At 29.9% G+C, this 14,648-nt stretch overlaps 2 protein-coding genes across 5 annotated transcripts in view; both read right to left on the bottom strand.

The window, feature by feature from the left end:
- The window catches only part of LOC106467521, a 28,797-nt gene extending 25,827 nt beyond the window's left edge, over positions 1–2,970 (bottom strand). The window contains exon 1 of the mRNA XM_013927884.1: positions 2,902–2,970. Coding sequence (XP_013783338.1) covers positions 2,902–2,970 — 69 coding nt within the window. The remainder of the gene's footprint in view (positions 1–2,901) is intronic.
- Positions 1–14,648, bottom strand: part of LOC106467519 (cellular tumor antigen p53-like) — a 77,295-nt gene that overhangs the window by 15,365 nt on the left and 47,282 nt on the right. For all 4 annotated transcript variants that reach the window (XM_022395720.1, XM_013927882.2, XM_013927881.2 and 1 more), the window contains 5 exons: positions 11,176–11,365; positions 8,195–8,305; positions 7,061–7,169; positions 6,155–6,287; positions 2,902–2,999 (listed from right to left, as the gene is read on the bottom strand). In XM_022395720.1, coding sequence (XP_022251428.1) covers positions 2,970–2,999; positions 6,155–6,287; positions 7,061–7,169; positions 8,195–8,305; positions 11,176–11,365 — 573 coding nt within the window. In that variant the 3' untranslated portion in view covers positions 2,902–2,969. The remainder of the gene's footprint in view (positions 1–2,901; positions 3,000–6,154; positions 6,288–7,060; positions 7,170–8,194; positions 8,306–11,175; positions 11,366–14,648) is intronic.

Here is a 14,648-nt window from a genome sequence, read left to right as displayed (position 1 = left end):
CTAAATAGCAACAATCTATATACATATATAATATTTGGTTTCATCTAATGGTATGTTAGTAAATAATGATTCTACATCAAAACTTGCAATTACTACATCCTTATCGAATTTCAAGTCCTTAATATTCTATATAAATTTAAAGCTATCTTGCAGAGTATATTCATTATTAATAAATTATTTCAAACCTTTACTTAAAAATTTTGCTAATATGTGATTATAGTAACCAATGTTAGACACAATAGGTCTCATTGGACAATTGTCTTTATAAATTTTTAGCAATCCATACAATATACCTGCATGAGAGCCACTAGATCTTATTTCTTGATAATTATCTTCTGTTATGATGTTTTCGTTTAGTGATCAAGTTAAAGAACATAGTGTGTCAAGGTATGCAGAATTCTCAAACATTTTCCGACAAAGAAAAATGTGTGAATATAAATGTAGATATTGAACAGTTCCAAATTATCGGAATGGCTGAAAATGAGCAGTGGCTAAGATTAAAACAAACATTAGACATAAAGAACTTAGCACCTGAACTAAACAAGAAATCCAGCACCGGTGAGCTGATGTTAAAAGTGTGGTAAGAGGAAAAAAAATCATGTTTGAAATTACCTTGTGTTAGTTAATGTTAAAAATTCAGCTAAGCTACGAGCCATGACATTATAATGAGTAATTTATATTAAATTTCCTACTTCTCAGAGGGGTGGTAGATACACTAGAGAAGAGGGGATACCTAAAAAGAAAATATCACAATTATCATACTAGGAGAAATTGAGGATCTTTTTAAAATAATGCCTTATAAAATTAAGAACTTAAAACTTGTATAATATTAAAATATATATTATTAGCTGTGTTATGATGCCAAGTTTATTCATATGCAATGAGACTAAAGTACTTTAATTAAATTTTAAATTAACTCAGTAAAACCTCATGACAAGCACACAAAAGGATGCCCATAGCAATGGTTAACCCTTCCACCATGAGTACCCCTTTAAACACATTTCTGCACAACTCACTGAGTTAAATTCAAACTTTAATTAGACAACTTTACTATCAATGTATGTCAATGAAATTATCATTATAATGTATAATTCAAAGTTATGTTATCTAAGTCTTAATTCCTTTATTTCAAAATAAGCCTTAAAAAAACTTAAAACTTCAGTTTTGTTCTCAACATGTTCTGAAATTTCACAATCTATAACTTGAACTAGCAACTACAGTACATGTATGTCTAGACAAAAACCTCATTTAATGCACTATTTACATGTTCCAAAGTTCCCTGGATGAGTTTAGTTGAAATAAAATATGAATTTTGCCAGCTCCCGACAGATGCCATACCCATCTTCTATACTTAGCCTTGAAACTTACAAGCCACATGTATTTATTTGATGCATGTGTTTATAACCATTAGAAAGAGCTCATTTCACGCTATAATCTAACAATAATTTGAAATTGGCATACAGGGGTAGATGTAACTCCTGGTAGTATCGTTGGCTGCTTTTTCCATGATAGCACTTACTATTATTTCTTATCTAAATATGTTATAGTTAGAGAGAGATTTAACTTGTATTTCAGTCTTATATAAAAGTAAAAGTTTTGTTGTAAAATGCATAATTGAAAGGTTTAAACATTTTTTTGAATCTTTCTCAAAATCTGCCTCAGTTCTCAACCTTTATGATCTTGTGCAAGTGCAAGATAATTTAGTTGAAGACTTGCACATCTCTGCCAAAGATACTGTAATATGCTCTATGAGCATCACTGACTTGTGTAAAGATGAATAATAAATGGTAAAGGAAAATAAAACGTTAGAAATTAACTATATGTGAAAATGAAAAGATCTGAAATTACAAGTATAACCAAAAGATCTTTTAAGATATTCTATGAAAAACTAAAAGGTACATTTTTTTACATTTTAATTTTAAACATTTCATTGCACCATATGTTGATAATAATACCTACAGTTAGTGATATGGTAGAGAAAATGAAAAATAAAATATAAACATTTACCTTAAAAAAACAAAAAATTATTGATACTCATTTAAGAGGTTCTCCAAAACTATAAGATGAAGAAAAGTTTGAGTGCAAATAACTACAATAGATAACATATTTTTAGTAGAAAGACTTAATTAAAATAATGTCATTCTTTGTGAAGATACATTAAGAAAGCTCAGAATTCATTTGTATTGTTTCCAGATGAGATTGTGTATTTTACACAATGCTGCTGCAAAAGGGTTAACTGGCTTTCTAACTAAGGTATAAGTGCCTCAAAATAATTCCCTTACCTACTCAATCTGAATTCTGTGATATCAACTTTCAATTTGTAGGCAAAATGACAAAGTCTCTTACTGGGAACAAAGTAGCATTATACATTTGGTAAATTAACACTTTATCTTTCTACTGACAAGTGGTTCTGACCTTTTAGTTTATATCTCTGTGAACAAAAAAGTCGATTTGTTTGATGTTAAGCATAAAGCTGTACAACAGCCTATCTGTGCTGTGCCCACTACAAGTATAAAAACTCAGTATTTAGCCATGCGAGCCCTCAGAGTTACCACTGAGTCACTGGTGAGCTAAACAAAGAAGACTGAAGGCTATAAAAAGTAAACTAATCATTAATAATATCTATACTATAATGAATAACTTATATTAAATTCAGGAAGTGAGAAAGGAATGTGAAAAAATAGAGGATGGGCAAGTCGAAGTGAACAAATGCCACAATACACAAAGGAGATAGAGTATTTCCTTTTAAAATTTGATTTATTAACTATGTCTTGATGCCAAGTATTCATATACATTGATAACAAAGCAGTTTAATTAAATTTTGAATATAGCTTTTGAAAATGTCTTGACGTGTGCTTTGGCCTATGTATAGTGAGAGGGTTACACACTTCTACAAATTACCTTAATATTAAAGATTTCATCATCTTCACTGTTTGTCTTGAGTTTCTTTGGAGCTGGAGCTACAGTCATTAATTCATGACGTATCTTTGCAGCTGTACCTGAAATATTACAATTTTATTATCATTACTTTTTTACTTTAATCCTATATTGTGTAAAAAAAAGATCTAGTTAGCTATTTTTATTCCTTAAAATCAAGCATTATAATTTAAAGATTTAAACATTTGTTTCTTTGGATAATTTTACTTGGGAAGGGCCAAATATAATCTCGAATACACTTCATAAATATTTCTAGACAAGTTTTCAGAAACTAATTATAAACATTAGTAAAGAATATAAATCTAAATTGAAAATTAACCAAATTATAATAATATATCAGAAAAGGAAAGTCATTTCCCAAAACTAATGAATGAAATATGTAAACAGTTTTACATCTTTCATTCACTAGATTTGGGAAGAGACTTTTTTTTAACAATTTTTAAACTAAAACAATGATAAATAGATTTTATACATACACTTTTTCAAAATGTCAGTGTTCCCCATTACCCATATATGTATGCGAATCAAACAAAAATAATTCACATGAAAAAAACTGTACCTGTACATATACTGCATGTTCAAAAAACACAGCCAATACATAAAACAAATATTATTTACACATGCTAAAGCATCTAGATATATTAGTAGCTAAAGATGCTTGTAAAATTGCATTTGCATTGTGTTCTAATTTTAGATAATCTTTTCTATTTATGATCAACAGGTATCTAGGTGATTATGCAATACTTGTTTGTCAACATAAGATCATTTCGTAAGTCACGTCTAACCCACATAGTATTTTTGGGGAATTTTTCCAAGTTCTATAAAACATTTTACCTAAATTCAACAGAAATGAATACGTTTTATGTGAAAGGTTATGTTGCTTAAAAAATAAAAGCAAAATAAAACATATTTGGTGTTTATTAACCTCTGCATCAAAAACAAAAATTTATCTATAAGGTTTAAGTCTTAAATTGTAAGGTACTTAAGAAGATCTAATGAGATAATGCATTTTGTAATAACCAGCATGTCACACTTTGACCCTCTGCACAGGCATTCTTTACTAGGTTTTTAGTGACTTACATTAAAAATTTCATTAAATTACTTTATGTTATATCAATTAGTACAGCATAAAATCGTAACTAATAATTCATATTTTAACATTATACAAGTTAAATTCTTAACTTTATAAGGCAATATTTAAAAAATCCTGAATTGATATTTTTTCTCTAGGCATCCCTTCCTCTCTAATTTATTCACCCCTCCAATAAGTACCAACTTTAACATAAATTACTCACTATATTATTGTCATCACTCAGACAAAACAATTTTTAAAGCCTTCAATATCATTTGGTTACAAAGCCATGAAATATACAATTAGACCCCTCCTGCCACATCCACCTGTCACCTCTCTCAGGATTTGTTAATAGTTCTCTCTTACGTTTAATACTATATCACTTATAATCAATAGAAAGCCAAGGTTTTCATCTATCAAATGATGTATTATTTACAATTCTCTGTACAGAAAATGGAAAATTGTTAATTTCTCTTTTAGGTTAGATTACAGAAAATAAATAATAATAATATAATAAAAAATTTTCATGAGGCATGAATAAGAGCAGTTGGTGAGTAATGTAATTCAATAGCATAACATGATCTGCACATTCCCTGAGTGATTTACAAATTATAATGGCATGAATATTAGTTAGACATGGTTCAAAGGGCAATAAAACAATAAATGTAAGTATAAACAGATGGATACTGTTATTTAAAGCTACTTAGAATAAACAAATCTAGTTTCATGTTACAATTTGAAGTCATTCTAGAAAGAAAAACAAGGTTAATTTACATTTATTTCAATTTTTATTTTGACCAACCTTGCACAGTTAGGGTAGAGAAAATAACATAAAACATAAAATTTCACGAAAAAATACATAAGTTGTATTTAAGAGGTTTGGAGATTATGCAAATGAAATTTGACATTTTTGAGATGAAGTATTTTTAATATTAACATGAAAATCACTTTGCATTCATACTAGTAAAAAAAAAGACTAGATATATTCACAGACCAATCTTTTTTTAGTTTATTCACTAAAATATCAGATTTTTTGTTATGTAAAAGACTAGTAATGTTTACTGAAAGACTGCCATATTTGCTATATTATTTCAAAATACATTCTCTCAAAAAAGTATTAAATTTCACTCAAGAAATAAAGAAGAAATTTTAATAGAGCAGAGCTTTAGACTTCATTTTTAACATTCAAACAGGAAACATATTCACCTGTCGACACACTAAAAATAGCTTTTACTTATGGTATGACAAAATAAATTGTTTCAAATAAAACCACTTTCATTACGATTCATTATTTTTCTTAAATAGCAATATAATGGTGTGAATGTAATCAGATACACAACTGCCATGGCAATAACCCCTGCAAAAAACACAAACATGGACTAAAATGTAGTGCATTTAATGGTTTTAAGATCTACATAGTGCATGGTTATATTAGAGCTTTTATAGTTCTTGCAGTGTAATAGTAGGCAAGACTTATTTCACACATCATTCGAATCCACTGAATTTGAGAGATTAATTATTTACATTTTCTGCAGATTTCAGTATATTCTGCAGTTCTTCAAAAATTGATGCTCGCATATTCCAAAATGTATTAATAGAAACACTAATAATTCAGCCTATTTCTCAACCCATAAAACCTCTGAAAAAATGCACAACTACAGAGTTTGGGTCAGCTTTTAAATGTGACAACAACATCCAATAAGCAAAAATAGGCCAAAAATGTTCCAGGCTAAATAGAGTAGCAAATTAAAATGGCTGCGCATCACAGTAGACTAATACAATGGAGTATAGGTTAAAAAAAGGAAACCAAGTTAATTAGTATTACAACATTCTAATTATAAACTGTAAAACAAATTGTTTAGTGTCGTATATTGTACAACATTATAGTTCATCACAACAATTAATTAGTTAGTTTTATCTACTAATGTAACACTACATGATTAATTGATTAAAACTAATTTTGCTGTATCTATTGTACCCCCAACTTTATGTTTGCACACCCAAAAATTAGCCATTGGGGGGGGGGGGGGCGACAGTGTACTGCCATATGCAAAAAAGTAATTTGGAACACCGGTGTTAACTTCTTTTTAATACAATCTCTACAAGTTTTTTTCAGATATATCAAAATTAATAATTAAAACTGACGTTTAACAGCTTCCCCAACACCTTGTGACTGTGATCCCGTTGCTGTTCAAAGTGCTTTTCTTCAATTCTGCGATCTCTTCCAGGACAAGCACAAATCCTCACTTCCAATGATCGACGACCCACACATAAGCCACTGTGTAATGAAAATATTAAAAATATAAAATATAGTATTGATAGTGCATGCAAATAATTTCTTCATTAACCTCATATTCTGTAATAGAATATATAATCCCAAAAAATCAGAATGTTTAGAAGTAATCAGTTCTGACAAAACTTTGGATAAAATTCCTATTAAAAACTGATTTTTCAAAAGGATCTGCAAAATTAAAGATTTCAGCATTTATAATGTGGAAGGAAGAAAACACAAATGAGATCAAATAGGTTATACTAGTTGAAGAGGAAATAGAATAAAAATTACAGAAAAGGTTTTGGAAAAGCAAAATCACGTAACATGTAGATTATTTACAAGAACAATTATAATATAGTAAAACATAAACCATAGTCGAACAATCAGTTTACTTTTGCTTTAGTGTTTCCTTCAAAACTATCTGGTGTATTACAACCCAACAACAAGTTTACTTTTTTCCTCCAGGGTTTTCTTCAAAATTGTTTGAGCAGTTTGTACTTGATGAACTTGATCAAAGAAAAAAAAGTCACCAAGTTTTACCATTACTGAATTTTTGACAAAAAAGTTAACATTTTCAAAAGTAATGCCGTATACATTTGTTTAGCATCACAAAATTCATAATTATTTGTATACGCACAGAGTGGAACGAGTGTTTTGGAAAAAAGAATAATTATTAGTACAGGTGCAGAGTGGAACAAATTATGGTTGGTAGACATCAACGAAAGTAAATAAACATACAAAAAACTTTTGATAAAAAAAATTAGTAAATTTATACTCACTGTTCATTCTCAAGAGTAAAGATGATTTTTATTGGTCGTCGATTTAGTCCTCCCACACAGCTTCCAAGGCACATGAACTTGTAAAGGTAAGTTGTGTAAAACATTCCAGCTAAAACCAGAATGAAAATAAGAACATAAAACATGATATATTGAATTAAGTAAAATAAGACATTGAAATTCGACTTATTTTGCAACTTTTTGTGCAAAGTTACATAAAGAGCTATCTTCACATAGCTATTTCTAATTTTGATATATTTTTTAGGAAAGACAGCTAATCAAAAGCACCTCCCATTAACTCTTGTGTTATCATATAATGAGATTTGACAATCACCCTTATATTGCATTCACAACCCCAAAGTGAGGAGTGCATTTTTGTAGTAACAAGTCAGAAATGATGAATCCTTGAATTTTCAGTCTCAGCATGTTCCTGTTAGTCCCTCATTTAAATCAAATCAGAACAAATTATGAAATACAATGAACTAAGGTAGAATATTCAAGACAATCTAACTGAAACTATATTCAAAACAAGAACATGTAAATAAAATACTCCAGGGTATGCTGTGCATGGCAACCAAATGAAACAAAAACATACCACATATTAAACTCGCTTAACACTCTCCATAATTATTTTCTGCTTTTAAAAATCCTGCAATATTTGTTTGTATACACACCACAGAATACTAATGTGATGCACTATTTCTTTAGGTGGACCAGTATTTCCCAACAGGTGTACACTACAGAACATTAGTGTACTGCAACATTTATTTAAGTGGACCAGTATTTCTCAAAGGCTGTACACCACAGAACACTTGCAATACAACTGAGCTGCCATGTACCATAAAACATTCCAAAACAGCAATTTTAAAAAACAAACATTTGCAATAAAATTTATTTGAATAACAACTTCAATGTGATGACTAAGTAAAAATACAACTGCAAGCCATTTCATTTACCAATGTCTGTTTTTTAGAGATCGGTCATCTTAACACTTTGTTAAGAGCTTCTCAAATAGCAGGCTACCAATGGTTTTTAGTAGTTCCAGGTTTGCATTTATAAGAAAGGTAATTTTCTCATATTCAGTCTCCACCACTTCCAAATTCTACTAATTTACCTTAAATTTTAGTTTCAACATACCTTGTGGGTTTTCAAAAGGTACTGTGACTGAATGCCTTCCAGTGTTAAAGTCAATCAAGTAGTGGGACTGTGGACTATCACAACGAATCAGATGTTCAGGAGCAGGATGATCTAGAGTAGCAAAAGAAGAATTCCAGTAGTAAATAATGAATTATGACAGGATTCAACATGCTAATTATGTCAAACAACACAAACAGTATAACTAGGTTATTTTTTTTAGCATGATAAAATAGTGGTTTTAACTTTCACACTCATGGTAAGTCATGGAGCCAAGGAAAAAATAAGCATGTGTGCCCCAAAACATGCAGCCACTACCAAGTGTACAAAATCAGCCCCTCTGACACTCACCCGTTGTAACAGCTACACTTTAGATATTCAAGACTGCAAACCATCAAGACATTATTAGTTAACACTTAAAAAATGAAACGAATCCTTGGAACAATTGCCGAGATATAGCCTAGCCAAATCTGACCATATTGTTTGTTTATGCACACACCCAATTTGTTGTTATGGCGCGCGTGTTTAATTTTCAAACCTCAACCATCATCTCAATCTTCGTCCAATTGCTTTGAAATTAATATCATTACTTCCTTATGTTCACTCTACTAGCAATAGTGTTTATGGTTTGAAACAGTAAGTTTTGTGGCCTAATTTGTGGCTGGTTTTATTTAAAACAAGATCTAGATTTTAAATTTCTTTAAACTTTACAGTGATAAACAATACCATCACTTTTGTTTTTGTGTAAAATGTTGTGGAATTCTGGCAAGTAGTTTTCTTGTAAAGTGCTTGTAAAATTTTAAATTGCCAGTGCCAATGGGTGGAATTTAGACTGGCTTCCTGTGTAAACATGTGAGACTCATGAGTTTTAATTGTTTGTTGGCAGCCATTATTTTTTGTTGAAGCTAATGATTTGTTTGGAAGTTTAATTAACAAGTTTATTTTCCATACATATAAGCCTATATACTCAAGCACACTGTAGCTTGTGCTAGCTATATAACCATAGGACTTGCTTGTATTCCAATATTATTTATTATGTGGGGAGTGTGTGTGTCTACTTTCCACAGTTTGTTTATTCACATGTACCTACTAACATATAAGCTTTGTAAATGGTTTTGGCTGACTGGCAGGTTTTGGCCAGAATTGCCCAAGTTTTGCCTGTTACTCACTACTAAAATGTGGTATTAACTTGTTGTGTGTGACTAGTGCTAACATTAGCAAGGATGTTTTGTTGTTAAATACTTGTATATCAAAGGTATACATATGGACTCAACTCTAATGCAATAAATAACTTGTTTAAGCAGTTAAAAAGACTGTCTGAGCAATTAAAGACATTAGTTTCATAAACCAAGCCAAGCAAAAAATGTCTTACCATACGCTAAACTTTATGCCTTTCCAAAGAAGAGATTAGGGCAGTCCAGCTAGATCCAGCCCTCATACTGTGCTTATGAATACTAGAATTAAATGCATTAGCCCACACCCGATTTCAAAAACTGGATCATTACCAGCTGAGTATTGTTGTTTTGAGGCTGATCAACTCTGATCATTTCACTGAAACAATTCCTTTGAAGGATTTTAGTTATGAACTTTGTATTACTTGAATAGAACTATACTAGAAAATGTACACTGCAAGTCGATGTACATATATTACACAGGTGTCTTCTTTGGTGTGGTTACCAGAGTATATGCACGATGAAACTATAGTGTACTATGCATGCACTGCAATCATTTGCATCGTCTTTCATCATCCTGATATTATTTTTTGCAATATTATTTTGTACGTTTGTGATGAACTAATTTTACAGGAGAAAAATTAACTTGTTTTCATAATTTCTAATTTTCTAATTGTTTGCATTGTTTCTTGGGTTGCACTACAATGCAAGTGCCATTTTGTTTGTAATTTATCAATTAGCAGGCGTTGAAAGTTATTTTATGCTAGTTGGCTGTTTAATGTCATTATTTAAAAAATGTCTAGGCAGATGGTTAATGGTGAATTCTATTTGATGTACAGTAAGAGATAAGTTGTAGTTTTTCATAATTAGGTATAACATATAAACCAACAACAGCTTGGCTGTAAAAAAAAAGGCATGGCCAAGAAAAAAGTTATTTCTTATACAATTAGTAACTAAAAGAATTTCTATCATAATGCAGCCGAGGCAACCAACATTATTGGTTACCTAGTTTAAAGTTGCTTGCTAAAAAAACTATAACTGGTGTAAAATTTTGTTGTCATGTTTGTCAGTGTCATTAACAATAGCACAAATATGAGTTACTCCTCTCTCATTTGGCCACATTTTTGTCAACACTAACATACACATAATCATACAAAAAAAGTAGTCAAATGACAAGTAACTCAATAATTTTAAGCCAATTATAGTTTACTTTTTATTAGCAAGAATTTTAAAACTATGTATCCAATAATATTGGTTGCCTTGACTGCATTCTAATATAAATTCCTTTAGTTGCTATTTGTACAAGAAATAACTTTCTTGGAAATGCTTATTTTTTTCTACAACCAAGCTGTTTTTAGTTTAAAGACTATCTACCTTTTGTGCTCATTTAATTTTGATACCTACAATAAACATATTGTAAATAACACTTCTAATTGTCTAATCACTACTTGTTAACATATTCCAACTGTATATAATGTACTTTGTATAATGAACTGTCTTATAAACTGTACAGTTTTCTTATGTGATCTTATAGCAACAACAACAGTTCATTACAAACACAATCTTATGTTTTACAGTGATAACATGATGTTTCAGTCAAAAACAAAAACTTTTATCTTTATCAATTTAGGAATTAGATTGAGAAGACAACAAAAATTGTTTAATGAGAAAAAAATACTAAATGCATAATAATGCCTTTTTTAATACAAAAAATTCCTATTGATTGCAGTAGAATTTTAGATGTAATAAACAATGTTTTATAGAAATACTGCACTAATTCACATTTTTTATTAATGACAAAATTATTCTTACTTTCATTGGTCATGTCTCCTGGACTTGAATGGTTCAAGCAGCGTTTAACTACTTCAGTAACATACTCTGGTTTGGTGAATACAGCCATACATCTAAGAATAGTGCCACGTTGTGTAGGGTGGGTAGTATGAAATCTCACAGGACAAGCAGTTCCCATATTTACATACAGTTTGTCCTTCACTTCTGAGTACTAATGAAAATAACATCTATGTATACAAGTACACACACACACACACACATTTATATTACCTTAATGTAAAAAATCCTATATAGCAATGAAAATACATTATCAAGTATTAATAATAAGTATTTCACTGACTATAACTAGAGCTGGGCAATTTGATATAATTGATTATTTATAAGCAGCAATGACAATGATTAATATTCCACAAACTAATTGATTAATCAAAACCACAATTAGATGATTAATGTCACCAAAATAATCAACTAATAGAAATAAATAAATATTATTGTTTAACTATTCCAAAACTGATTAATCAAAATTACAATTTTATTGACTGTCATGAAAATAATAAACTAACTGAAATTTGTGTTGTTGGCTATTTACTGTTTTTGATTATTCTGAATATCCAAGTAATCAAAATATTGTCATTATATTTGTTTGGTATTAACCCTATAGACACAGGTCAAAGGCCATGTCATCACGTTTGTTGACTTGCATTCAAAATTTTATTGTACTACTATTCTATTTCAACAAGTTTGGTATCAAATCGTAGATTATGATACAAATTTTAAAATCTTAGTATTATCCATTAGTTATTTTCACAACTTAAAAGTAAATATAAAAAAAAAATCCTAAATAGATTTTAGTGTGTAATGTTGAAAGTTGAATGCAATATTGGTTCGAATTAGATGTTTGTGATATCCAAATACAAAATCTATAGTTTCTTACGAATTAGAAACTCAAATTACTGATATTGACAAGATAGAATATAAAATGAGAACCTCCTATCTTTTCTATTTTCTGAGATACTAATATATTTATTGAATCAACCAAGGTGGCTCTGCCCACCTCTTCAATTTTTGAAAATACTGCTTACATACACCTACTTCACCCAATAACGTGTGTATAACCAATCAAAAGCTTAAAATGTCCCCTAGTGGTTTTCTCAGCCTCTGCAAAATATGTCTGGCAAACTTTTTTTTCATGCTAGATTCCAAGCAGTAAGTTAAGATATTAGTGAGTTTGAAATTCCATTTTTTTAGACCCAAATACAGCTTAGACACTAAGCTAGATAAATTATAGTGGAATTCTGTGGTATTGATGGAGTAATTTATGATTTTTGGTTATTTCAAAATGTATATGTATAAATCCTAAAAAAATTATTTCATTTCACATCCTCCATGTATGAAATTTGATAAGGCTTAGCAACCTATGGCAAGCAGCAAACGAGCGAGCACAAAGTTCATAACTAGAAGAGATAAATGTTAGCTATACTTCTTTATTTACTGTTCTATGTTTAAGAAAAATAAGTTTAAGGACTTATTTGTGAATAGTAATAGTCTATATACCTATATAATGTATTATAACTGAAATGGAATTGTATTTCACAAAATACTAGTCCACTAAAACATAGCCAAGACAGGTCACTTTGTAAAGGCCAGTTCTATATTCTTGGATACAGTAATGCACGTGCGACACATCATTGCAACTTCTGTATATGTTAGTCAGGCACAGCTGAAAGGTCAAAATAATAAAAATAAATATATATAGATGCATAATGTTATGAAATTTAAGCTATTTAGACTAAACATTTGTGCTTTCATGTTATAATTTGTAGTCATTCTAGAACAAAAAAGCCATAACTTATATTTATTTCCTAATTTGTTATGGTGGTTATAAGGTCAGTCAAATCTATCCAACCAGTACAGAGATACAGTAGTGAAAATAACATATAAAATATTTTTTTTCTAAAAAAACGTTTGATAATTATCTGGAAATTATAAAAATTTTGCATGTGAAGTTAAACATTTTCTGATGCATAAAAGTATTTTTTATCTTAAAATCAAAATTACTTTGCATGTTTGATAGTCAATATTCAAGAAGTGAAAAGGCACGAGAAAAACATTACTTAAGAAATCTTAAAACTTAATGAAAAAACATATTTTCCATATAAAAGCCTTGAAGTGTTTACTGATAATATGCAAAATTTCGTGAAGATAGGCTTACTAACTTAAAAGTTGTAGCATGAAAACTATAACAAGCACAAAATGGTTACAAGGTCAGTCCCTGACCGAGCCCATGCCGAAAGCTACGTAATGGAGAGGTGAGTGATGCTTTGTGACTTGAGTCTCAGGTTTGATTCCCTTTGCCACTAAATTTACTCATCCTGTCTTTATTATTGCAAAGCTACTGAAGCTATTTAGCAGTCACTAATTATGAACTAGAGGGAAAACAACTGACTGGTATTGCCACTGTCAACTCTCCCTGGCTATCTAAATATTAAAAAAAAAGTGTAAATGTACTGTCATTTTTATACTGCATTATGTTTCTAACTTATAACTGTATTCTTTAATGCTACATAAACAGGTGCAAATCTGGGGGAGAGGACAACACCTCCATTCATTTTAGTTCCAGACTTTAATAGCTTTCTTTAGTTATATAAGCAGATGAGGATTTAGTGAAAGGGTCTAAGGGGTGAATCCCCATTAATTTTTTCACAAATTATTAACTATATTAGTCAATGTTGTATAAACAGGCACAGATTTAGGGGAAGTGTCCAAGGGGATCAACAAACGAGATGGCATGGCCTTTCACCTGTGACCCGGCTCAAAAGGATTAAATAAAAACATTACCCTTACCATGAGAGTAAAACATGCTTCAATTATCAATTTATTTGATATACAGAAGATCAATGTGAGATTACTGAATATTTGAAAACAAATAACAGCAACTGTGTGGTGGTATTTAGTTGACATTAGTGATTTAACCAATGGGTAGAAAATGTCCATACAACTATTTATAGACTTTTTTTTGACAAAAATATGTTCTTTGCAAATAGTGATCTTAAGATGTCTGTCATATGAAAACAAAGGTAATACAAAAATGATTTTTTTTTTAAAAGTACAAGAAAATAAGAAGACTGATACCACATTAGTACAATGCAGTGGTTGTGCTGATAAATACATACTTGATTTGTTTTTGTTTCTTTTGTTTTTTACATGTACTAACTGATTATCCCTCTCAATATGGAGTTCGTCAATTTGACCGAGTCACATGACCTTTTGTACTCATTTAAAGTCTTTATAAATTTAATACTTATAACTCTCAATATATTGGGTGTATCTTCACAAAATTTGACAGTATTTCAGTTAATATTACAAGTTTTTCACATAAAAAAACTCATATTTCTTAGTGAAGTATTTTTAATAACAAAGATTTCTCCATGAATATATTGAGTATTTGCTTTGAATAGTCCGTGTGAAAAGTAATTTTCATGTTAAAATTAAAA

This window comes from Limulus polyphemus, unplaced genomic scaffold (genome assembly GCF_000517525.1).
Source record: "Limulus polyphemus unplaced genomic scaffold, Limulus_polyphemus-2.1.2 Scaffold2643, whole genome shotgun sequence".
NCBI lineage: Eukaryota > Metazoa > Arthropoda > Merostomata > Xiphosura > Limulidae > Limulus > Limulus polyphemus.
Note: the sequence above shows the minus strand (reverse complement) of the source record. Positions and strands in the feature narration are given on the sequence as shown.